We start from the raw sequence: 25,632 nt of genomic DNA, 5'->3' as shown, positions 1-25,632 counted from the left end.
ATAAGATTTTCTTTCATACTTTTAGCACTGGATGAGTTGCTTTAACACAAAAGCCATGGCTATGATCTTCTACTTACATAATCAGTACAATTGCTCTTGGGTGTAGGAAGCACATCTTGGCACTGTTCTGTGGGTCCATCCAACTTCTGGAGATTTCCAAACTGGGATTCTGTTATTTGCACTCCTAGAGACATGATTTATTATAAGATGAATCCAAGGTTGCCATGTGTACGACAAAAATTGCATGGTGGACTCTGTATCATTTGCACAAAGGAATATTGATGGGTGAAAGTAATCTACGTTCATTAAAGGGGTTTTTTTCGGTCTTAAACTACAATTTTGAAGTCATTCTATTTATCTTCAGACTTGTGCATCCTCCCATTGCGTGCACTGCACGCTGTGAGGATTCTCCGGTGCTGATGACGGGAAAAGTTGTTATGTGACCTCAACTATGCGTATATATGCCTGCTACCGCCACATTCTGACTAGACTGTTTCCAACCTCACTGAATACAGTTGCATTGAGCGAGACTATGCACATCTAGTCAGTATGTTGCCAGGAGTATACATTTTGCATAAGTGTGGTCACATAACAACCACTGCAAGCACCAGAAAATTCTCACAGCGAGCAGTGTGCGTGATGTGAAGATTCAGAAGTCTACATTGACATAAAGTGACTGCACACTTGTAGTTCAAGACCAGACAACCCATTTAAAATATTACTTGAAAAATAATATATAATACAAGTATTTTATAATTGAAAACATAAAATCTAACCATTAGAAAAGAACTCATTGTAGATAGAGATGCCATTGAAATCCCCACACAACCCACAGGTCTGGTTGGCGTACTTTTCACTCAGTTCCAGCTGCACAAAAAGGTAAAAATAAAAGATCTTGTTAAGCACATACTATTAGAGGTCAAGATAAATTCTTCTACATCTGTCCACTTTCTATATGTCCATATTGGAGTTATGTCAATATATCAATTTGATGCTCTTACCAGTAGACTATCATCATCGTTCCACATGAAGACCAGACCAAGCTTGGAGGTCACTGAGAGATATACACCATGTTTCTCAATCTGAATACTAGAACCACTGAAAGGCAGCTGGACTCTGAACAAGAACAGGAGATCAGCAGTTAATACAAAGCATGACATTCACATTATTTCTAATTTTTCATTAGCACACTAGAATAATAAGGACACTCACTCTATTCCATTTACTGAGACGGTATTGTGATTGATCTGCACTGCAAGTCCATCAAGTTTCATGGTGATTTTGTCAACGACTGGAGTGTTGTCCACAACAGCACGACGGATTTGGATGTTGAAGTCCTCATATGTACTCTGACAGTGAGATGCGTAGACATAGTTACAAGTACCGGGGAAGTAGAATATGTCTCCATCAAAGCTCTTGAAATGGAAGTTCCCCCAGGTGCTGCAAACTCTGTTATTGTGAGCTGTGTTGATAGCTGCAAATAAAAAGATTAATGCAACTATGATTGCAGGTAACATATTTATTCCAGCAAGTAAATTATGGCAAAAATTGAACAGGGATATACTGTCTTTAGCGGAAGCAGTGAATAAATTGGGCACCCCTTTTGAAACTTGGTCATACCAAGATGGAAGAAGTTGGTACTTAGTTGCCCCTCTCAACCATTTCCATAACCCTAATTTTGTGTCTGTAGTGAAGAGTCCTTTATAGGTTTTCTTCACAGGATCTCAAAACTCAACATCAAAGGAAATGGGGACTATCTTGACTCTGCCCTATCTCTCAAGCGGCCCCATAGCACTCGCCTTAATGATTTATATGACTTTGAGTAGTAAATGCATAATGGGAGTTTACCATATTTCTCGCAAACGTGTAGAATATTAATGTAAGCTCGTTGACTTACCTCTCACTACAGTGTTTGATGCCACTGGGATGACTGATACTCTTGGAGGTCCAGTTAATAAAACTGTAAATAATTAGAGAGGATATTAGGAGAGCAATGTATAATGTTTGGTGTCAATATCATTGTATCATTGATGGCCTACATATAGTGGGTACGGAAAGTATTCAGACCCCTTTAAATTCTTCAGTCTTTGTTTCATTGCACCCATTTGGTAAATTCAAAAAAATCTGTCTCTGAGCTCCTTGGCCAGTTCATTTGACCTCATGATTCTCATTTGGTCTGACATGCACTGTGAGCTGTGAGGTCCTACATAGAGAGGCGTGTGCCTTCCTAAATCAAGTCCTATCAGTTTAATTAAACACAGCTGGCCTCCAATGAAGGAGTAGAACCATCTCAAGGAGGATCACAAGGAAATGGACAGCATGTGACTTATATATAAGTGTCTGAGCAAAGGGTCTGAATACTTATGACCATATGATATTTCAGTTTTTCTTTTTTTAATACGTTTGTAAAAATGTCTACATTTTTGTTTTTTTCAGTCAAGATGGGGTGCAGAGTGTACATTGATGAGAAAAAAAATGAACTTTTTGAATTTACCAAATGGCTGCAATGCAACAAAGAATGTAAAATTTAAAGGGGTCTCTATACTTTCCGTACCCACTGTATATCTTCTAGTAACTATACCTAACATGTTGTATACTATAAACTTGGCACTCAAATCGGTTGTAAGATGAAGTTAATTGACTTTATTGCACGTCCCAGATACAGTTTCAACAGTTAAACGTTTTCGGTCCCACTGGAACTTCTTCAGAAAAATTTCCAATTTATCTGGTTAAGCTGGTTACAGCGTGTTGAAGGAAAAGTCACCTTATAACGATAAACTGTGGAGCAATGCAATAAATGAAAAAACGAAGGGGCTCTAGGCGTACTAAGCCGCTAATGGAGTCTGTGGCCCATGATCAGGATGAGGAGCTCAGATCTGCGTGGCACTGGATCGCCAGTGAGGGACGTCCCTCCATTTATTGCATTGCTCCACAGTTTATCGTTATAAGGTGACTTTTCCTTCAACATGCTGTAACCAGCTTAACCAGATAAATTGGAAATTGTTCTGAAGAAGGTCCAGTGGGACAGAAAACATTTAACTGTTGAAACTGTATCTGGGACGTGCAATAAAGTCAATTAACTTCATCTTACAACCGATTTGAGTGCCAAGTTTATTGTATACATTGATTGACGGGTTGGAGACCCTACTTGAGCACAATATCTCACCATCCAGCAGAGTGCCGTGTTTTGCATATTATACCTAACATGTTAGCATAGTGTACTATTTTGTAACCATTACCTTGATAAATACTTTAGAAGTATATGATATTGATAACTAACACTTACTGGTTGGTTGTTGGTGCTCTTGATGTTGCTGTATTTGCATTGTCTCATCAACGGTGTAGTCAATTGTCTCATCGACATTGTAGTCTCCATATTCATGAGCTAGGAACAAATAAAATAAAGATACATTTAACAAAATTACATTTTAAAAAGGAAGACATCTTGCAGATTTTTTGTGTAGAGCTGATTAAAGTTAACCGGAAAAATCAAATATCAAGTTTATTGCGACAAATAGCTTGTTGCAACTGCATATATTAATTAAATTAAGACAAAAAATATATTACGGTACTTTACTAGCTGGTATATTAAAGTAGAATTTCTTTTCTATCCAGAATTAAAAGAATAAGAAAAACAGTTGAGATTTTAGTGTTCTAGTGTCAAGTATTGCTATCTTGGATTCAGCAAATTTGAGAATAGGAAAAACAAAAGAAAAAAGTATGATTTTCTATTTCCCTTCTTGCACCCATGTTTCTCTCCAGTAGTAGAGTTTAGTATTACCCACTTTTAAAGATCTATAATATAATCCTGTAAATTTCAACATTTGCAAACAAATATTTGACTAGTCTTAAATAACATCTATTAGAGTGCACATAATAGACCTATGTCTAACCATGCAACTATATCGGTAGGTTCACACTTATCCATCGAGCACTATGTCTAGGTGTCGGTCAGAATCCCTGAGCTATTTTTCAACTGGAACTCAAGTGAAGACCCAACTGTGCCATTCACCTACATAGCCCCAACTGTGCCATTCACCTACATAGTCCCAACTGTGCCATTCACCTACATAGCCCCAACTGTGTCATTTTCTTATATAGCCCCAACTGTGCCTATCACCTACATAACCCAAACTGTGCCATTCACCTACAAAGCCCCAAATGTGCCATTACCTTACATAACCCAAACTGGGCCATTCACCTACATAACTCCAACTGTGCCATTATCTTACATAGCCCCAACTTAGCCATTCACCTTCATAGCCCCAACTGTGCCATTATCCTACATAGCCCCAACTTAGCCATTCACCTTCATAGCCCCAACTGTCCCATTTATCTTACATAACCCCAACTGGGCCATTCATCTACATAGGCCCAACTGTGCCATTACTTTATATAGCAGCAACTGGGCCATTCATCTACATAGCCCCGACTGTGCCATTACCTTACATAGGCCCAACTGTTGTAAACCCGCTTTTTGGGCTCCCCTGGTGGTTGCTGGTGGTACTGGTGACTTGTGTGTGTTTTGCTGTCTCAGTTCACCTGCTCCCATCAGTGTTTGGGAGTTTCCTATTTAGCCTTGCTCTCCAGTCATTTCCTTGCCGGTCATCATTGTAACCAGAGCCTTCGGTTGCATGTTCCTGCTACTAGTCTGCTGATCAGCTAAGTGGACTTTGTCCTTTTGTTTTGTATCTTTTGTCCAGTTTGCAGTTTTTGTTATTCTCTGTAGCTGGAAGCTCTTGCGGGCTGAAATTGCCACTCCTGTGTCATGAGTTGACACAGGAGTCTTAAAGTAATTTCAGGATGGTATTTTGAAAGGGTTTTCAGTTGACCGTGAAGTCCTCTTTTGTATCCTTCTGCTATCTAGTAAGTGGACCTCTCTTTGCTAAATCTACTTTCATACTGTGTATGTCTTTTCCTCTTGACTCATCGTTATTACATGTGGGGGGCTGCTATCATCTTTTGGGGTATTTCCCTAGAGGTAAGCCAGGTCTGTTCCTTCCTCTACCAGGCGTAGTTAGTCCTCCGGCTGGTGCGTGGCATGTAGGAAGTCGTAGGTATGCTTCCTGGCTACTATTAGTTGTGTGGTAGATTTAGCTCACGGTCAGCTCGAGATTCCATCACCCAGAGCTCGTCCGTTATTTTTGTGTTCTGATGTTTCCCTGCCATTGGGAATTCTGACAGTATGACCGGCCTATGTTAAAGTTATTGGCAGAAGAAAGGAGAGAAAAAAGAAGTTTGTAGATTTTTTTTTTTTTTTTTTTTCCCCTATGCTTGCTCCATAGTTGGATCAGTTGTATTTCAGCTCTAATTACAGCCTTTGCCTTTCTCTCCTTCTAATCCTTGAATGGCTCTGATCTCACCTGTTTAAAGATGGACCCTCAGAGTTTGGCTGTAGGTTTAAATAATCTTGCTACCAAGGTTCAAAATTTACAAGATTTTGTTATACATACTCCGATGTCTGAACCTAAAATTCCTACACCAGAGGTGTTTTCCGGAGATAGATCTCGGTTCCTGAATTTCAAATATAATTGTAAATTGTTCCTTTCTCTCAGACCTCACTCCTCTGGAGATCCTGTCCAGCAGGTTAAGATTGTAATCTCTTTGCTGCTAGGTGACCCTCAAAATTGGGCATTTTCATTGACACCAGGGGATCCTGCGTTGCTCAATGTGGATGCATTTTTTCTGGCTTTAGGGTTGCTTTATGAGGAACCTAATTTGGAGATTCAAGCTGAAAAAGCTTTGATAGCCCTATCTCAAGGGCAAGATGAAGCTGAGATATACTGCCAAAAATTTCGTAGATGGTCTGTGCTTACTCAGTGGAATGAGTGCGCCCTAGCGGCAAATTTCAGAGAGGGCCTTTCTGATGCCGTTAAAGATGTTATGGTCGGGTTCCCTGCGCCCACAGGTCTGAATGAGTCCATGACAATGGCTATTCAGATTGATCGGCGTTTGCGGGAGCGCAAACCCGTGCACCATTTGGCGGTATCTTCTGAAGAGACGCCAGAGAAAATGCAATGTGACAGAATTCTGTCCAGAAGCGAGCGGCAGAATTATAGGCATAAAAATGGGTTATGCTTCTATTGTGGTGATTCTGCTCATGTTATATCAGCATGCTCTAAACGTACAAGGAAGGCTGACAAGTAGTGTTGAGCATTCCGATACCGCAAGTATCGGGTATCGGCCGATACTTGCGGTATCGGAATTCCGATACCGGGATTCCGATACTTGCCGCGTATCGGATACCGGAATCGGAAGTTCTAAGATTCAAAAAGCAGAAATTCAGCCAATGAGATTGATTCCAAGTGTGGGCACATCCTGTTTAGCATGGAGGGCATGAAACTACTGGCAAGGCTGTGATTGGCTGGTGTAATGATGTCATGATGCAGTTTAAAAGTCGCTGGCGCCATTTTGCGATCACTCTGCTGTGAATTCAGTTAGTGACAGGACGCTGTTTGCTGACTGAGGGACAGTTTAGAGATAGCGATTTGCTTCTTTGTGCTTTCCAAAGGCTAATTTAGCAACCGCTGTGTTCTCCTACTATTCACCTTGCTTTTGCCTTGTAGCGCTGTTTTCACAGCGATCTGCAGGGTCTGTGTGTGTGTGTGTGTGAGTGCAGCCCAGTCTCCAGTCTGAGTGCAGCCACATAGGCCATCCATAGTTGGTTGTATTCAGTTCAGGGAGGGTGGTTCATTGCCTCATACTGTTCCTTTTTTTTTTTTTTTTCCCAAGTAGTGTAGTCTGCTGCTAATTTATTCAAAAAAATCCTATTAGTGTCTTTCCACCCGTCTCCAGCTAATTTGTGGAAAAACACTACATAGGATAAAGTAGAGGAGGGTTTTTGGGCCTTGCAGCGCCGTTTACGGCTGTCTGCACGGTCTCCGTGTGACTGCAGCTCGCCCTGTAATCTGTGAGCAGCTGTAGCCTGGTTGTCTCCAGCTCAGGGTTTTTCACTGCGTCATACCGCCAAATCAATTTTCTTTTTTTTCAAAGTAGTGTAGTCTGCTGCTAATTAATTTAAAAAAATCCTATTAGTGTCTTTCCACCCGTCTCCAGCTAATTTGTGGAAAAACACTACATAGGATAAAGTAGAGGAGGGTTTTTGGGCCTTGCAGCGCCGTTTACGGCTGTCTGCACGGTCTCCGTGTGACTGCAGCTCGCCCTGTAATCTGTGAGCAGCTGTAGCCTGGTTGTCTCCAGCTCAGGGTTTTTCACTGCGTCATACCGCCAAATCAATTTTCTTTTTTTTCAAAGTAGTGTAGTCTGCTGCTAATTAATTTAAAAAAATCCTATTAGTGTCTTTCCACCCGTCTCCAGCTAATTTGTGGAAAAACACTACATAGGATAAAGTAGAGGAGGGTTTTTGGGCCTTGCAGCGCCGTTTACGGCTGTCTGCACGGTCTCCGTGTGACTGCAGCTCGCCCTGTAATCTGTGAGCAGCTATAGCCTGGTTGTCTCCAGCTCAGGGTTTTTCACTGCGTCATACCGCCAAATCAATTTTCTTTTTTTTCCAAATAGTGTAGTCTGCTGCTAATTTATTCAAAAAAATCCTATTAGTGTCTTTCCACCCGTCTCCAGCTAATTTGTGGAAAAACACTACATAGGATAAAGTAGAGGAGGGTTTTTGGGCCTTGTAGCGCCGTTTACGTCTGTCTGCACGGTCTCCGTGTGACTGCAGCTCTATCTGTTGTCAGTTCAGCCCCCAAAAAATAAATAAATAATAAAGTTCACCAAACACACCAGTTACACCACTTTACATTTCTGTAGGCCACATTAGCTCATATTAAAGTCTAGTCCACACTTTAGATAATTAGTGCTTCTTATACCTGTTAGGAGGAGTTGCTCAGGAATAAGCACACAAATCCGTTAGTACTTTTCTGCTTATCTTTATCAGTCAACCAAGATGAAGAAGGCAGTGAGTAAGGCACGGGGGCGTGGGAGCCGTCGCGGAGCAGGGAGGGGACGTGGGGATTCTGTGCCTGCTGCGGGCACCGGTGACTCATCAGCACCCACTTTCACCAGGCAACAGTCGTTCATGCGAAGCTTTGTGTCCGAGCGCCGTACACCGCTGCTGCGTGAAGAACAAATTGAAGCTGTTGTCGGATGGATGGCAGCTAATGCATCAACTTCCATTAGTGCCACATCCTCTCAGACACAGAGCACTGGAGAGCAGCCATCTGTCTCTTCACCACCTGCCAAATTGCCCAGGCAGACAGAGAGCCCAGGACAGGAGCCGTCTCTACTTCTGTTCTCTGAATCTCTTGGCTTGGAAACAGGGGGCCAGCCAAGCAGCATTGGAGAAATGGAAGAAGAGGCAGGGTGCAGTGATGCCCAACAGCTTTTTCTGTCTTCCTCTGAAGAGGCGGGTGGGCCAGTGGCTCCGGTCACCACATCGCAGGCCGCATCAGCTGATGATGACACTCAGGTGCCACTTACTGGTGCGTGCTCTGCTGCTGAGACTACCCAGGAGGAGCAGTTGGGGGCAGAGGGTAGTGTAGATGATGAGGTCCTCGACCCATCTTGGCGTGAGGGACAGGAAGGTGGTGGGAGCAGCTCTGAGGAAGAGATTCCCCGTACGGCCCAAAGAGGGAGAGGGAGGGGGAAGACTGCGGATCCTGCAGCCTCCGCTTTGGCACCCGTTAGGAGCATGTCTCTTCCAAAAGCCAAAAAGGGCGCTCCCAAGACTTGCAGTGCCTGGTCCTTTTTTGACACAGTTGCAGATGACATTTGCTATGTCAGATGCAACGTGTGTCATCAAAAAGTCAAAAGAGGGAAAAATGTCAGCAACCTCAATACCTCCAACATGTGGAAACATGTGCGCAACAGGCACCCGGCGGAGTTAGAAAAACACACTGAAGAGGTAGGCCAACCAACAGCGGCAGCTACCACCTCTTCAGCTCGTGTTGCCTCTTCCTCTACCTCACACGCAGCTGGTTCGGCGTCCTCCCAGGATCGCCGTGGAAGAACCTCTGCCCCTGTTGTCCAGAGACCCGCTGTAATTCCACCCGCAGCGCCACTTTCCCAGTCATCCACACACTCCCAGCCCAGTCTACAGCCATCGGTAGTACAGGCATGGGAGAAAAGGCGGCCTTTCTCGTCAAACCACCCACGAGCACAGGCTCTGACTGCAGGCATTGCCAAACTTCTGTCACTGGAAATGCTGTCATTCAGGCTGGTGGAGACTGACAGCTTCCGTGACTTGATGTCATTGGCAGTCCCACAGTACAATGTGCCCAGCCGCTTTTACTTCAGCAGGCAAGCCGTCCCTGCCCTGCAGAAGCATGTGGAGGGACACATAAAACACGCGCTACTGAACGCCGTCAGTAGCAAGGTCCACCTCACCACCGATGCGTGGACCAGTCAACATGGACAGGGGCGATACCTTTCCCTCACTGCCCATTGGGTTAATGTCGTTGAGCCGGGTACAGACCGTGCGAGTGGCGCAGGACGTGTCCTGCCCACTCCAAGGATTGCAGGAATCCATTCTGTACGCATTGACTCCTCCTCTTACACCAGTTCCTCAGAATCATCGCTGCAGGAGCCGTCACAGTCCACCTCCACATGGACCCGTGATGAACGTGTACCTGTTACGACCGACATGAGCACAGCCGTGGCCAAACGTCAACAGGCCGTCTTGAAATTAATTTTCTTGGGGAATCGTAGCCACACAGCGCAGGAGCTCTGGAATGCCATCAAGCAGGAGAGCGATGTGTGGTTTGTGCCAGCGAATCTCCAGCCAGGCATGGTAGTGTGTGATAATGGCCGAAATCTGGTGGCAGCTCTGGGCCTCGGCAACCTCACTCACATCCCATGTCTGGCACATGTGCTCAATTTGGTCGTGCAGAGCTTTTTGAGGGACTATCCGGATCTTGATGCACTGCTGCACAAGGTCCGTCTAGAGTGTGCTCACTTGCGGCGTTCCAGCACGGCAAAAGCGCGCATTGCGGCTCTGCAGCGCCGACACCGCCTGCCGGAACATCGCATCATATGTGACCTACCTACCAGGTGGAATTCCACGTTACATATGTTGGAGCGGTTGTGTGAGCAGCAGCAAGCTGTAATGGAGTACCAGCTGCTTCAGGCGCAAAAAAGTCGCAGTCAGCGCCGTACAGACTTCACAACCACAGAGTGGGCCACTATGAATGACGTCTGCCAGGTTTTGCGTCCCTTTGATTATTCCACGCGGATGGCGAGTGCAGATGATGCACTAGTCAGCATGACTGTCCCCCTTATCTGCCTGCTTGAAAAATCACTGCAAGCGCTAAGGGATGATGTTGTGGAAGAGGTGGAGGATGAGGATTCACCATTTCCATCATCTTCTGGACAGTCAGCGCCACGTGGTTCCTCACAAACGCGTAGGCAGGGGACCGTTTGTGAGGAGGATGAGGAGGAGTCAATGGAGGAGGAAGACATCCGTCCAGAGGAGGGAGTTACACAATTGTCCAGTACTCAGTGTGTACAGCGAGGGTGGGGTGATGACGAGCGGGCAGAGATCACGCCTCCAGCAGGGGACAGCGTTTCTTGGGCAGTTGGCAGTCTGCAGCACATGGTGGATTACATGCTGCAGTGCCTGAGAAACGACCGCCGCATCGCCCACATTCTCAACATGTCTGATTATTGGGTGTTCACCCTCCTCGATCCTCGCTACCGGGACAACGTAGAAAGCCTCATCACACCGTTGAACCGGGAGCGAAAAATGCGGGAGTACCAAGACACACTGGTCAATTCCATCATCTTCTCCATTCCAACTGAGAGAAGTGCTGCTAGTGCATTCCAAAGCAGCTCAGTGCGTCCAGGCCGTGGTGGAGGCTCTGCACAAAGAGGGAGCAGAAGCAGTGCCTCTGCCCAAGGCAAGACCAGTATGGCCGAACTGTGGCACAGTTTTCTGTGCCCGCCACAAAAGTCTACACCATCACAGACGGCTCCAGTCAGCAGGAGGCAACGGTTCCGTCAGATGGTGACAGACTACATGTCTTGCCCTCTTGCTGTACTCCCAGACGGCTCTTCCCCTTTCAAGTTTTGGGTCTCAAAGCTGGATACATGGCCAGAGCTAAGCCAGTATGCATTGGAGGTGCTGTCTTGCCCTGCGGCCAGTGTATTATCGGAACGTGTCTTTAGTGCTGCAGGTGGTGTACTAACTGACCGTCGCATGCGACTATCCTCCGATAACGTTGACCGGCTTACTTTCCTGAAAATGAACAAGGCCTGGATCTCGCCGGAATTTGCCACTCCTCCTCCTGATTGAATAATTAGGTCACTGTATACGTTATCCAGGTCTCCTGTTGTGTTCATCTTTCTACCACCTGAACTTAAATTCCTGGGCTCCAACACCGCCAGTTGAGGCTCAGACGTGCCGTCTGCACAGTCAAAACATACGACCCAGTGTTATTGGGTTTCAGTAACGTCAGCTGATCCCCAGCTGTGTAGCCGGCAATGTGTCATGCGACCGCCACGCTGACACAACAACTGAAATGTAAGGGAATCTGTCCCCCCCCCCCCAAGGCGTTTGTTACTGAAAGAGCCACCTTGTGCAGCAGTAATGCTGCCCAAGGAAAAGGTAGCTATTTTTGTTTAGCTCCTTGCACACGCAGAACTTAACACTTATAAAATGTGTCCACTGATACCGTAAAACCGTCCCGGAGGTGGGACTTTCCTTCGTAATGTGACGCAGCCCAGCCGTCATTCCTACCCCCCCGGCGCCGCGCACCGGCTCCTCAGCGTTGTTTTATTCCGTCCAGGAGCCTGCGCTGTTATGTTATCCCGTGGCCAGGCACACTTAGCGCTGCCCGTCTTCTGGCATCATTTGGTGTCTGGATGGCTGCGCCTGTGCGGCCGCGCTGGCAGAGAGCCCGCCTCGCAGTGTCTTCTGATTTAATCCCACTGGGGGCCTGGGATCCATGGACATGCGCAGTGCATATCTGAACCTCCACCTCTCACTCATTTCCCTATGGCTTCTTCAGACTGTTCGGTGTCAGCTGGTCCCTAACAGCATGCCACGGCCGTGACACCGCACAGTCTGAAGAAGCCATAGGGAGATGAGTGAGAGGTGGAGGTTCAGATATGCACTGCGCATGTCCATGGATCCCAGGCCCCCAGTGGGATTAAATCAGAAGACACTGCGAGGCGGGCTCTCTGCCAGCGCGGCCGCACAGGCGCAGCCATCCAGACACCAAATGATGCCAGAAGACGGGCAGCGCTAAGTGTGCCTGGCCACGGGATAACATAACAGCGCAGGCTCCTGGACGGAATAAAACAACGCTGAGGAGCCGGTGCGCGGCGCCGGGGGGGTAGGAATGACGGCTGGGCTGCGTCACATTACGAAGGAAAGTCCCACCTCCGGGACGGTTTTACGGTTGCAGGGGACACATTTTATAAGTGTTTAGTTCTGTGTTTGCAAGGAGCATGATGAAAAGAGCCACCTTTTCCTTTTGCATCTTTTGTGCTGCACAAGCTGGCTCTTTCAGCTACAAACGCCTTGGGGGGGGGTTAAAGGTTCCCTTTCGACTTTCTCAGGCTTCGGCCTACATTGTGTTCCTCTGCTTTTCCACCTGTCCCTGGGCTCCAACACCGCTAGTTGTTGCCTGGTAGTGCTGTACGCACAGTCCCAACAGTCGCTCCTCTGTTATTGGGGTTCAGTAACGTCAGCTGTTCCCCTGCTGTGTGTGTGGCAATCCCTCCTACCTCCTCCAACCTCCTCCTCCTCCACCTGTCCCTGGGCTCCAACACCGCCAGTTGCCGTCCAGAAGTGCTGTACGCACAGTCAACAGTCCCTCCTCTGTTATTGGGGTTCAGTAACGTCAGCTGTTCCCCTGCTGTGTGTGTGGCAATCCCTCCTACCTCCTCCAACCTCCTCCAACCTCCTCCTCCTCCACCTGTCCCTGGGCTCCAACACCGCCAGTTGCCGTCCAGAAGTGCTGTATGCACAGTCAACAGTCGCTCCTCTGTTATTGGGGTTCAGTAACGTCAGCTGTTCCCCTGCTGTGTGTGTGGCAATCCCTCCTACCTCCTCCAACCTCCTCCTCCTCCACCTGTCCCTGGGCTCCAACACCGCCAGTTGCCGTCCAGAAGTGCTGTACGCACAGTCAACAGTCCCTCCTCTGTTATTGGGGTTCAGTAACGTCAGCTGTTCCCCTGCTGTGTGTGTGGCAATCCCTCCTACCTCCTCCTACCTCCTCCTCCTCCACCTGTCCCTGGGCTCCAACACCGCCAGTTGCCGTCCAGAAGTGCTGTACGCACAGTCAACAGTCCCTCCTCTGTTATTGGGGTTCAGTAACGTCAGCTGTTCCCCTGCTGTGTGTGTGGCAATCCCTCCTACCTCCTCCAACCTCCTCCAACCTCCTCCTCCTCCACCTGTCCCTGGGCTCCAACACCGCCAGTTGCCGTCCAGAAGTGCTGTATGCACAGTCAACAGTCGCTCCTCTGTTATTGGGGTTCAGTAACGTCAGCTGTTCCCCTGCTGTGTGTGTGGCAATCCCTCCTACCTCCTCCAACCTCCTCCTCCTCCACCTGTCCCTGGGCTCCAACACCGCCAGTTGCCGTCCAGAAGTGCTGTACGCACAGTAAACAGTCCCTCCTCTGTTATTGGGGTTCAGTAACGTCAGCTGTTCCCCTGCTGTGTGTGTGGCAATCCCTCCTACCTCCTCCTACCTCCTCCTCCTCCACCTGTCCCTGGGCTCCAACACCGCCAGTTGCCGTCCAGAAGTGCTGTACGCACAGTCAACAGTCCCTCCTCTGTTATTGGGGTTCAGTAACGTCAGCTGTTCCCCTGCTGTGTGTGTGGCAATCCCTCCTACCTCCTCCTACCTCCTCCTCCTCCACCTGTCCCTGGGCTCCAACACCGCCAGTTGCCGTCCAGAAGTGCTGTACGCACAGTCAACAGTCCCTCCTCTGTTATTGGGGTTCAGTAACGTCAGCTGTTCCCCTGCTGTGTGTGTGGCAATCCCTCCTACCTCCTCCAACCTCCTCCTCCTCCACCTGTCCCTGGGCTCCAACACCGCCAGTTGCCGTCCAGAAGTGCTGTACGCACAGTCAACAGTCGCTCCTCTGTTATTGGGGTTCAGTAACGTCAGCTGTTCCCCTGCTGTGTGTGTGGCAATCCCTCCTACCTCCTCCAACCTCCTCCTCCTCCACCTGTCCCTGGGCTCCAACACCGCCAGTTGCCGTCCAGAAGTGCTGTACGCACAGTCAACAGTCCCTCCTCTGTTATTGGGGTTCAGTAACGTCAGCTGTTCCCCTGCTGTGTGTGTGGCAATCCCTCCTACCTCCTCCTACCTCCTCCTCCTCCACCTGTCCCTGGGCTCCAACACCGCCAGTTGCCGTCCAGAAGTGCTGTACGCACAGTCAACAGTCCCTCCTCTGTTATTGGGGTTCAGTAACGTCAGCTGTTCCCCTGCTGTGTGTGTGGCAATCCCTCCTACCTCCTCCAACCTCCTCCTCCTCCACCTGTCCCTGGGCTCCAACACCGCCAGTTGCCGTCCAGAAGTGCTGTACGCACAGTCAACAGTCGCTCCTCTGTTATTGGGGTTCAGTAACGTCAGCTGTTCCCCTGCTGTGTGTGTGGCAATCCCTCCTACCTCCTCCAACCTCCTCCTCCTCCACCTGTCCCTGGGCTCCAACACCGCCAGTTGCCGTCCAGAAGTGCTGTACGCACAGTCAACAGTCCCTCCTCTGTTATTGGGGTTCAGTAACGTCAGCTGTTCCCCTGCTGTGTGTGTGGCAATCCCTCCTACCTCCTCCAACCTCCTCCAACCTCCTCCTCCTCCACCTGTCCCTGGGCTCCAACACCGCCAGTTGCCGTCCAGAAGTGCTGTATGCACAGTCAACAGTCCCTCCTCTGTTATTGGGGTTCAGTAACGTCAGCTGTTCCCCTGCTGTGTGTGTGGCAATCCCTCCTACCTCCTCCAACCTCCTCCAACCTCCTCCTCCTCCACCTGTCCCTGGGCTCCAACACCGCTAGTTGCCGTCCAGAAGTGCTGTACGCACAGAGCCAAACACCTCGCCAATGTGTTAGTGGGGTTCAGCACCGCCAGCTGTTCCCCTGCTGTGTATACGGCAACGTGTACTGCGACCGCCACGCAGACACAACAAGTTAAATGTAAGGGAACCTGACCCCCCCCCCCCCCAGGCGTTTGTTACTGAAGGAGCCACCTTGTGCAGCAGTAATAATGCAAAGGGAAAAAGTGCCTCTTTTCGTGATGCTCCTTGCACATGCTGAACCTAACACTTATGAAATGTGTCCCCACACAGCGTTAAACCGTCCGGTAGGTGGAACTTTCCTTTGTCGTGTGACGCAGCACAGCCATCATTTTTACCCCCTTGGCGCCGTGCGCCCCCTCCTCAGCGTTGTTTGAATCTGTCCCGGAGCCTGCGCTGTTAGGTTAGCCCTTGGCCATGCACACATGTTGCGCTGCCCGTCTTCTGACCTCATTTGGTGTCAGGCTGGCTGCGCCTGTGCGGGTGCGCTGGCCGAGATCCCGCCTCGCAGTGTCGTCTAATGTAATCCCACCGCGGGCCTGTGATCCGTGCCCGTGCGCAGTGCATATCCTCTCCTCTCACTCCCCTCCCTACGGCTTCTTCAGACTGTGCGATGTCAGCTGATCCCTAATAGCATGCCACGGCCGTGACACCGCACAGTCTGAAAAAGCCGTAGGGAGGGGAGTGAGAGGAGAGGATATGCACTGCGCACGGGCACGGATCACAGGCCCGCGGTGGGATTACATTAGACGACACTGCGAGGCGGGATCTCGGCCAGCGCACCCGCACAGGCGCAGCCAGCCTGACACCAAATGAGGTCAGAAGACGGGCAGCGCAACATGTGTGCATGGCCAAGGGCTAACCTAACAGCGCAGGCTCCGGGACAGATTCAAACAACGCTGAGGAGGGGGCGCACGGCGCCAAGGGGGTAAAAATGATGGCTGTGCTGCGTCACACGACAAAGGAAAGTTCCACCTACCGGACGGTTTAACGCTGTGAGGAGACACATTTCATAAATGTTTGGTTCCGCATGTACAAGGACCATAATTAAAAGAGCTAAGTTTACCTTTTCCAGCATTAGTGCTGTACACAATGGCTCTTTCAGCTACAAACGCCTGGGGGGGGGGGGGGTTAAAGGTTTCCTTTCAACTTGCTCGAGTGCAGGCTTCGGCCTACACTCCGCTCCCCCTGCTCCTCCTGCTGACCCTGGGCTCTAACACCGCCAGTTGGGGCCCGGTACTGCTAGCTGCACAGAGAAAAACACCAGCCAATGTGTCAGTGGGGTTCAGCACCGCCAGCTGTTCCCCTGCTGTGTAGCCGGCAACGTGTCCTGCGACCGCCACGCAGACACAAGAACTGAAATTGAAGGGAACCTGTCCCCCCTCCCCCAGGTGTTTCTATGTTTTACAGCTACCTTGAACAGCAGTAATGCTGCATGTGTTCAAGGTGGCTCAGAAACTTATTCTCCTTGCCCATGTTGAAGTGAACACGTCTAAAATGTGTCCTCTGTGACCATTAAAACGTCCCTCAGGTGTGATTTGACTTTGTATTGACACACGCAACAAGCTCCTTGGTAACGCTGCCCGTCTTCTGGCATCATTGTTTGGCTGGCTGCGCCTCTGCGGCCGCCCTGACCCACACAACGCCCCTCGTTGTCTTATTTATTGGGACTGCGAGGGTGTGATTGATGGGCAGGATCAGTGCATCAGTTCGCCTGTCCCTCCTCTCCTTCCGCCTTCTTCGGACTGTGCGGCTTCATGGCCGTGGCATGCGATAAGGGATCAGATGACGCCGCACAGTCTGAAGCGGGTGTAAGGACCCGAGTGTGAGAGGCCAACATATGTGCTGCGCCAGGCCCTGAATCCCAGCCCCGCAGTGTTTTAACAATGTTAAGACACTGCGGGGCTGGGATTCATGGTCATCGCGAACCGCACCGGCCGACATTACATGATGCCAGAAGATGGGCAGCGCTAACGGCGCTAGGCCAGGGGATAACACGACAGCGCAGACTCCTGTACAGCAAATAACAACGCTCGGGAGGCTGCACCCAGCACCAAGGTGGGATTCTTGACACCTGTGCTGCGTCTCATTACAAAGGGAACTCTCGCCTCCATTACACAGTTTGACTGTATAAAGGGCTAAATGTTATACGTGTTCCATTCAGCGTGTGCAAGGAGAAAAATTACAAGAGCAACCTTTGACTTGCGCAGCACTGCTGCTGCATAAGCTGTGGCTCTTCTACTTTGTAACCCCTGAGGGGGGGTTAAAGGTGACTTTTGAAATCGGTTCAATTAGGCTTCGGCCTACACTCTGCTCCACCTGCAGAGCCCGGGCTCCAACAACGCTAGTTGCTGTCCGGAAGTGCTGGCTGCACAGAGCCAAACACCTCGCCAATGTGTCAGTGGGGTCCAGCACCGCCAGCTGTTCCCCTGCTGTGTAGCCGGCAACGTGTCCTGCAAAAGCCACGCAGACACAACACACCCAAAGCTGCCGCCTGTGCAGGCTTCGGCCTACACTCCCCTCCCCCTGCTCCTCCTCCTCCTGCTCCTCCTCCTGCTGTCCCTGGGCTCTAACACACCGCCAGTTTTTGCCCAGATGTGCTAGCTGCACAGAGAAAAACACCAGCCAATGTGTCAGTGGGGTCCAGCACCGCCAGCTGTTCCCCTGCTGTGCAGCCGGCAACGTGTCCTGCAAAAGCCACGCAGACACAAGAACTGAAATTGAAGGGAACCTGTCCCCCCTCCCCCAGGCGTTTTTACGTTATCCAGCCACCTTGTACAGCGGTAATGCTGCATGTGTGCAAGGTGGCTCAGAAACGTATTCTCCTCGCACATGTGGAACTGAAAACACGTCTGCAATGTGTCCTCTGTGTGACCATTTAACCATCCCGGTGGTGTGACTTTCCTTTGTAATGACACGCTGCAACCCCCTTGGTAGCGCTGCCCGTCTTCTGGCATCATTGTTTGGCTGCCTGCGCCTCTGCGGCCGCCCTGACCCACACAACGCCCCTCGTTGTCTTATTTATTGGGACTGCGAGGGTGTGATTGATGGGCAGGATCAGTGCATCAGTTCGCCTGTCCCTCCTCTCCTTCCGCCTTCTTCGGACTGTGCGGCTTCATGGCCGTGGCATGCGATAAGGGATCAGATGACGCCGCACAGTCTGAAGCGGGTGTAAGGACCCGAGTGTGAGAGGCCAACATATGTGCTGCGCCAGGCCCTGAATCCCAGCCCCGCAGTGTTTTAACAATGTTAAGACACTGCGGGGCTGGGATTCATGGTCATCGCGAACCGCACCGGCCGACATTACATGATGCCAGAAGATGGGCAGCGCTAACGGCGCTAGGCCAGGGGATAACACGACAGCGCAGACTCCTGTACAGCAAATAACAACGCTCGGGAGGCTGCACCCAGCACCAAGGTGGGATTCTTGACACCTGTGCTGCGTCTCATTACAAAGGGAACTCTCGCCTCCATTACACAGTTTGACTGTATAAAGGGCTAAATGTTATACGTGTTCCATTCAGCGTGTGCAAGGAGAAAAATTACAAGAGCAACCTTTGACTTGCGCAGCACTGCTGCTGCATAAGCTGTGGCTCTTCTACTTTGTAACCCCTGAGGGGGGGTTAAAGGTGACTTTTGAAATCGGTTCAATTAGGCTTCGGCCTACACTCTGCTCCACCTGCAGAGCCCGGGCTCCAACAACGCTAGTTGCTGTCCGGAAGTGCTGGCTGCACAGAGCCAAACACCTCGCCAATGTGTCAGTGGGGTCCAGCACCGCCAGCTGTTCCCCTGCTGTGTAGCCGGCAACGTGTCCTGCAAAAGCCACGCAGACACAACACACCCAAAGCTGCCGCCTGTGCAGGCTTCGGCCTACACTCCCCTCCCCCTGCTCCTCCTCCTCCTGCTCCTCCTCCTGCTGTCCCTGGGCTCTAACACACCGCCAGTTTTTGCCCAGATGTGCTAGCTGCACAGAGAAAAACACCAGCCAATGTGTCAGTGGGGTCCAGCACCGCCAGCTGTTCCCCTGCTGTGCAGCCGGCAACGTGTCCTGCAAAAGCCACGCAGACACAAGAACTGAAATTGAAGGGAACCTGTCCCCCCTCCCCCAGGCGTTTTTACGTTATCCAGCCACCTTGTACAGCGGTAATGCTGCATGTGTGCAAGGTGGCTCAGAAACGTATTCTCCTCGCACATGTGGAACTGAAAACACGTCTGCAATGTGTCCTCTGTGTGACCATTTAACCGTCCCGGTGGTGTGACTTTCCTTTGTAATGACACGCTGCAACCCCCTTGGTAGCGCTGCCCGTCTTCTGGCATCATTGTTTGGCTGCCTGCGCCTCTGCGGCCGCCCTGACCCACACAACGCCCCTCGTTGTCTTATTTATTGGGACTGCGAGGGTGTGATTGATGGGCAGGATCAGTGCATCAGTTCGCCTGTCCCTCCTCTCCTTCCGCCTTCTTCGGACTGTGCGGCTTCATGGCCGTGGCATGCGATAAGGGATCAGATGACGCCGCACAGTCTGAAGCGGGTGTAAGGACCCGAGTGTGAGAGGCCAACATATGTGCTGCGCCAGGCCCTGAATCCCAGCCCCGCAGTGTTTTAACAATGTTAAGACACTGCGGGGCTGGGATTCATGGTCATCGCGAACCGCACCGGCCGACATTACATGATGCCAGAAGATGGGCAGCGCTAACGGCGCTAGGCCAGGGGATAACACGACAGCGCAGACTCCTGTACAGCAAATAACAACGCTCGGGAGGCTGCACCCAGCACCAAGGTGGGATTCTTGACACCTGTGCTGCGTCTCATTACAAAGGGAACTCTCGCCTCCATTACACAGTTTGACTGTATAAAGGGCTAAATGTTATACGTGTTCCATTCAGCGTGTGCAAGGAGAAAAATTACAAGAGCAACCTTTGACTTGCGCAGCACTGCTGCTGCATAAGCTGTGGCTCTTCTACTTTGTAACCCCTGAGGGGGGGTTAAAGGTGACTTTTGAAATCGGTTCAATTAGGCTTCGGCCTACACTCTGCTCCACCTGCAGAGCCCGGGCTCCAACAACGCTAGTTGCTGTCCGGAAGTGCTGGCTGCACAGAGCCAAACACCTCGCCAATGTGTCAGTGGGGTCCAGCACCGCCAGCTGTTCCCCTGCTGTGTAGCCGGCAACGTGTCCTGCAAAAGCCACGCAGACACAACACACCCAAAGCTGCCGCCTGTGCAGGCTTCGGCCTACACTCCCCTCCCCCTGCTCCTCCTCCTCCTGCTCCTCCTCCTGCTGTCCCTGGGCTCTAACACACCGCCAGTTTTTGCCCAGATGTGCTAGCTGCACAGAGAAAAACACCAGCCAATGTGTCAGTGGGGTCCAGCACCGCCAGCTGTTCCCCTGCTGTGCAGCCGGCAACGTGTCCTGCAAAAGCCACGCAGACACAAGAACTGAAATTGAAGGGAACCTGTCCCCCCTCCCCCAGGCGTTTTTACGTTATCCAGCCACCTTGTACAGCGGTAATGCTGCATGTGTGCAAGGTGGCTCAGAAACGTATTCTCCTCGCACATGTGGAACTGAAAACACGTCTGCAATGTGTCCTCTGTGTGACTGACCATTTAACCGTCCCGGTGGTGTGACTTTCCTTTGTAATGACACGCTGCAACCCCCTTGGTAGCGCTGCCCGTCTTCTGGCATCATTGTTTGGCTGGCTGCGCCTCTGCGGCCGCCCTGACCCACACAACGCCCCTCGGTGTCTTATTTATTGGGACTGCGAGGGTGTGATTGATGGGCAGGATCAGTGCATCAGTTCGCCTGTCCCTCCTCTCCTTCCGCCTTCTTCGGACTGTGCGGCTTCATGGCCGTGGCATGCGATAAGGGATCAGATGACGCCGCACAGTCTGAAGCGGGTGTAAGGACCCGAGTGTGAGAGGCCAACATATGTGCTGCGCCAGGCCCTGAATCCCAGCCCCGCAGTGTTTTAACAATGTTAAGACACTGTGGGGCTGGGATTCATGGTCATCGCGAACCGCACCGGCCGACATTACATGATGCCAGAAGATGGGCAGCGCTAACGGCGCTAGGCCAGGGGATAACACGACAGCGCAGACTCCTGTACAGCAAATAACAACGCTCGGGAGGCTGCACCCAGCACCAAGGTGGGATTCTTGACACCTGTGCTGCGTCTCATTACAAAGGGAACTCGCGCCTCCAACACAGTTTGACTGTATAAAGGGCTAAATGTTATACGTGTTTCATTCAGCGTGTGCAAGGAGAAAAATTAAAAGAGCAACCTTTGACTTGTGCAGCACTACTGCTGCATAAGCTGTGGCTCTTCTACTTTCTAACCCCTGAGGGGGGGTTAAAGGTGACCTTTGAAATCGGTTCAAGTAGGCTTCGGCCTACACTCTGCTCCACCTGCAGAGCCCGGGCTCCAACAACGCTAGTTGCTGTCCGGAAGTGCTGGCTGCACAGAGCCAAACACCTCACCAATGTGTCAGTGGGGTCCAGCACCGCCAGCTGTTCCCCTGCTGTGTAGCCGGCAACGTGTCCTGCAAAAGCCACGCAGACACAACAGACCCAAAGCTGCCGCCAGTGCAGGCTTCGGCCTACACTCCCCTCCCCCTGCTCCTCCTCCTCCTGCTCCTCCTCCTGCTGACCCTGGGCTCTAACAAACCGCCAGTTGGGGCCCAGATGTGCTAGCTGCACAGAGAAAAACACCTCGCCAATGTGTCAGTGGGGTCCAGCACCGCCAGCTGTTCCCCTGCTGTGCAGCCGGCATCGTGTCCTGCAAAAGCCACGCAGACACTTGCTCTTGTACCTTCTGCTCCCCATCCTGGTTCCAGTACCGTCAGCTGGTTCCGGGCAGAGCCTTTGGCTTAGGTGCCTCCCTCTGGGTATCCGAGTTCCACCAACGTCAGGTGGTCCTTGGTAGTGCTTTCAGGCACGGGTACCTCCTGCTTAGTAACCGGGTTCCAGTAACGTCAGCTGGTCCTCGGTAGTTCCATTGGCTCTTGGACCTTCGGCTACCCATCCGGGTTCCAGCACCGTCAGCTGGTTCTCGGCAGTGTCTTTTGCTCTTGTACCTTCTGCTCCCCATCCTGGTTCCAGTACCGTCAGCTGGTTCCGGGCAGAGCCTTTGGCTTAGGTGCCTCCCTCTGGGTATCCGAGTTCCACCAACGTCAGGTGGTCCTTGGTAGTGCTTTCAGGCACGGGTACCTCCTGCTTAGTAACCGGGTTCCAGTAACGTCAGCTGGTCCTCGGTAGTTCCATTGGCTCTTGGACCTTCGGGTAGCCATCCGAGTTCCAGTTCCATCAGCTGGTTCTCGGCATTTTCTCAGCCTTCTTGTACCTTCTGCTACATTTCCAAGTTCAAGAGACTAAACACGATGACCCGGAAGAACACCCCTAAGATGACGACGACACCAGAGACGACAACCACCGTGATGACGACGACCCTGGAGACGATGACCCTGAAGACCACCCCGATGACGACGACCCCGGAGACCACCCCGATGACGACGACCCCGGAGACGACGACCCTGGAGACGACGACGACCTGGAAGACCGAGAAGCAGAAGAACAAGAGGCTGCAGAACAAAGAGCAGAAGGACATTAAGCATAACACAAAATATCAGAGCAAAAAAATATTATGTAAATTATAAGCAGAAGAAGACTAAGCAGTGTATGGGGGTGAGTCCGTTCCTCCTCGTGGTGCCCCTGGATAAAGCCTGATGCTGCAGGCCAAACTGAACGCGGACAAATGTAACTGGTTTGTGACAGGCAGAACGGAAGGTGTAATCTTCAAACTTTTATAGATAACAACTACGGGAATGCCTGTCACAAATAAGAATATGATGAAGAAGTTGAATATGATGAAGATAATAGTAAAATAAAAAGAATATGAACAATGTAACCCAAAAAATAATAGGTAGAAGATGAAGAAGAAGATGAATAAGGTGAAGAAGTTGATGTCAAAGAAGCTGATGATGAGGATAATTAAGAAGAAAGCGTGGGAGAAGTAAAAAAGAAGGTGAAGGGCGTGGAAGTAGTGAAACATCAATATCTGACATAAAAAAAAAAAAAATAACATAGTCAAATTCTTTCTAACGCCGAACTTCATAAAAAAAAATTAAAAATCCTGCTATTCTATTACATTGGGCTAAACCTCTGTCCCTTTAATATCTCCGCCACGTCCCCCAATACATCCTACATTATTCTTAGTTGTTTTCCTTCATGTAGAATGAACCTACAAGTTTATAAAGGGTTTATTTTAATTCCGATATTTTCGTCCCATTGACTTGCATTGGGATCGGGTATCGGTATCGGATTGGATCCGATATTTTGACGGTATCGGCCGATACTTTCCGATACCGATACTTTCCGATATCGGAAAGTATCGCTCAACACTACTGACAAGTCTATTTCAATTGGCACTTTACAGTCTAAATTTATTCTGTCTGTAACCTTGATTTGTTCATTATCAGTTATTACCGTGGATGCCTATGTGGACTCTGGCGCCGCTCTGAGTCTTATGGATTGGTCCTTTGCCAGGCGCTGTGGGTTTGATTTAGAGCCTCTGGAAGTCCCTATACCTCTGAAGGGTATTGATTCTACACCTTTGGCTTGTAATAAACCACAATTCTGGACGCAAGTGACTATGCGTATGACTCCAGACCATCAGGAGGTGATTCGCTTCCTTGTGTTGTACAATTTGCATGATGTTTTGGTGCTTGGATTACCATGGTTACAATCTCATAACCCAGTCCTTGACTGGAAAACAATGTCTGTGTTAAGCTGGGGATGTCGGGGGGCTCATGGGGACATACCTTTGGTTTCCATTTCGTCATCTATTCCCTCTGAGATTCTGGCATTTTTGTCTGATTATCGTGATATTTTTGAGGAGCCAAAAATTGGTTCACTCCCTCCCCACAGAGATTGTGATTGCGCCATAGATCTGATTCCTGGCAGTAAATTTCCAAAGGGTCGTTTGTTTAACTTATCTGTACCTGAACATGCTGCTATGCGAGAGTATATTAAGGAGTCCCTGGAAAAGGGACACATTCGTCCTTCTTCATCTCCTTTAGGAGCTGGTTTTTTCTTTGTATCTAAAAAGGATGGCTCTCTGAGGCCTTGTATTGATTATCGACTCCTGAATAAAATTACAGTCAAATATCAGTATCCGTTGCCTTTGCTGACTGATTTGTTTGCTCGCATAAGGGGGGCTAAGTGGTTCTCTAAGATTGATCTTCGTGGGGCGTATAATTTGGTGCGAATTAAGCAGGGGGATGAGTGGAAAACCGCATTTAATACGCCTGAGGGCCATTTTGAGTATTTAGTAATGCCTTTCGGCCTTTCTAATGCACCTTCAGTCTTTCAGTCCTTAATGCATGATATTTTCCGTGAATATTTGGATAAATTTATGATTGTGTATTTGGATGATATTTTGATTTTTTCTGATGACTGGGAGTCTCATGTTCAACAGGTCAGGAGGGTTTTTCAGGTTTTGCGGGAGAATTCTTTGTGTGTAAAGGGTTCAAAGTGTGTTTTTGGGGTTCAAAGGATTTCCTTTTTGGGGTACATTTTTTCCCCTTCTTCTATTGAGATGGACCCTGTCAAGGTTCGGGCTATTTGTGACTGGACGCAGCCTACTTCTCTTAAGAGTCTTCAGAAATTCTTGGGCTTTGCTAATTTTTATCGTCGATTTATAACTGGTTTTTCTGGCGTTGTTAAACCTCTGACGGATTTGACCAAAAAGGGTGCTGATGTTGCCAATTGGTCCCCTGCTGCTGTGGAGGCCTTTCGGGAGCTTAAGCGCCGCTTTTTGTCTGCCCCTGTGTTGCGCCAGCCTGATGTTTCTCTTCCCTTTCAGGTTGAGGTCGATGCTTCCGAGATCGGAGCGGGGGCGGTTTTGTCGCAGAAAAGTTCCGACTGCTCAGTGATGAGACCTTGTGCGTTCTTTTCTCGAAAATTTTCGGCCGCCGAGCGAAACTATGATGTTGGTAATCGGGAGCTTTTGGCCATGAAGTGGGCATTTGAGGAGTGGCGTCATTGGCTTGAGGGTGCCAGACATCAGGTGGTGGTTTTGTCTGCTGTCTCCCCAGATCTGCGACGTGCTTTGCAAGAATTTCAGGCGGATAGACCTGATCGTTGTCCGCCTGGTAGACTGTTTGTTCCTGATGATTGGACCAGTAGAGTCATCTCGGAAGTTCATTCTTCTTCGCTGGCAGGTCATCCTGGAATTTTTGGTACCAGAGATTTGGTGGCTAGATCCTTCTGGTGGCCTTCCCTGTCTCGGGATGTGCGTGTTTTTGTGCAGTCTTGTGATGTGTGTGCTCGGGCCAAGCCTTGTTGTTCTAGGGCTAGTGGGTTATTGTTGCCCTTGCCTGTTCCGAAGAGGCCTTGGACGCACATCTCTATGGACTTTATTTCTGATCTCCCTGTTTCTCAGAAGATGTCTGTCATTTGGGTGGTGTGTGACCGTTTTTCTAAAATGGTTCATTTGGTACCATTGCCTAAGTTGCCTTCCTCATCTGAGTTGGTCCCTCTATTTTTTCAAAATGTGGTTCGCTTGCATGGTATTCCGGAAAACATCGTTTCTGACAGGGGAACCCAGTTCGTGTCTAGATTTTGGCGGGCATTCTGTGCCAGGTTGGGCATTGATTTGTCTTTTTCA

At 49.9% G+C, this 25,632-nt stretch overlaps 1 protein-coding gene across 1 annotated transcript in view; it reads right to left on the bottom strand.

Annotated features, from left to right (window-relative positions):
* LOC143803847 (uncharacterized) overlaps positions 1-25,632 on the bottom strand; it is a 147,921-nt gene that overhangs the window by 99,927 nt on the left and 22,362 nt on the right. The window contains exons 3-8 of the mRNA XM_077281612.1: positions 3,287-3,385; positions 1,898-1,960; positions 1,213-1,474; positions 1,002-1,116; positions 777-867; positions 78-184 (exon numbers count right to left, since the gene is read on the bottom strand). Of these exons, the coding sequence (XP_077137727.1) occupies positions 78-184; positions 777-867; positions 1,002-1,116; positions 1,213-1,474; positions 1,898-1,960; positions 3,287-3,385 (737 nt within the window). The remainder of the gene's footprint in view (positions 1-77; positions 185-776; positions 868-1,001; positions 1,117-1,212; positions 1,475-1,897; positions 1,961-3,286; positions 3,386-25,632) is intronic.

Source organism: Ranitomeya variabilis, chromosome 2 (assembly GCF_051348905.1).
Source record: "Ranitomeya variabilis isolate aRanVar5 chromosome 2, aRanVar5.hap1, whole genome shotgun sequence".
Classification (NCBI taxonomy): Eukaryota; Metazoa; Chordata; class Amphibia; order Anura; family Dendrobatidae; genus Ranitomeya; species Ranitomeya variabilis.
Note: the sequence above shows the minus strand (reverse complement) of the source record. Positions and strands in the feature narration are given on the sequence as shown.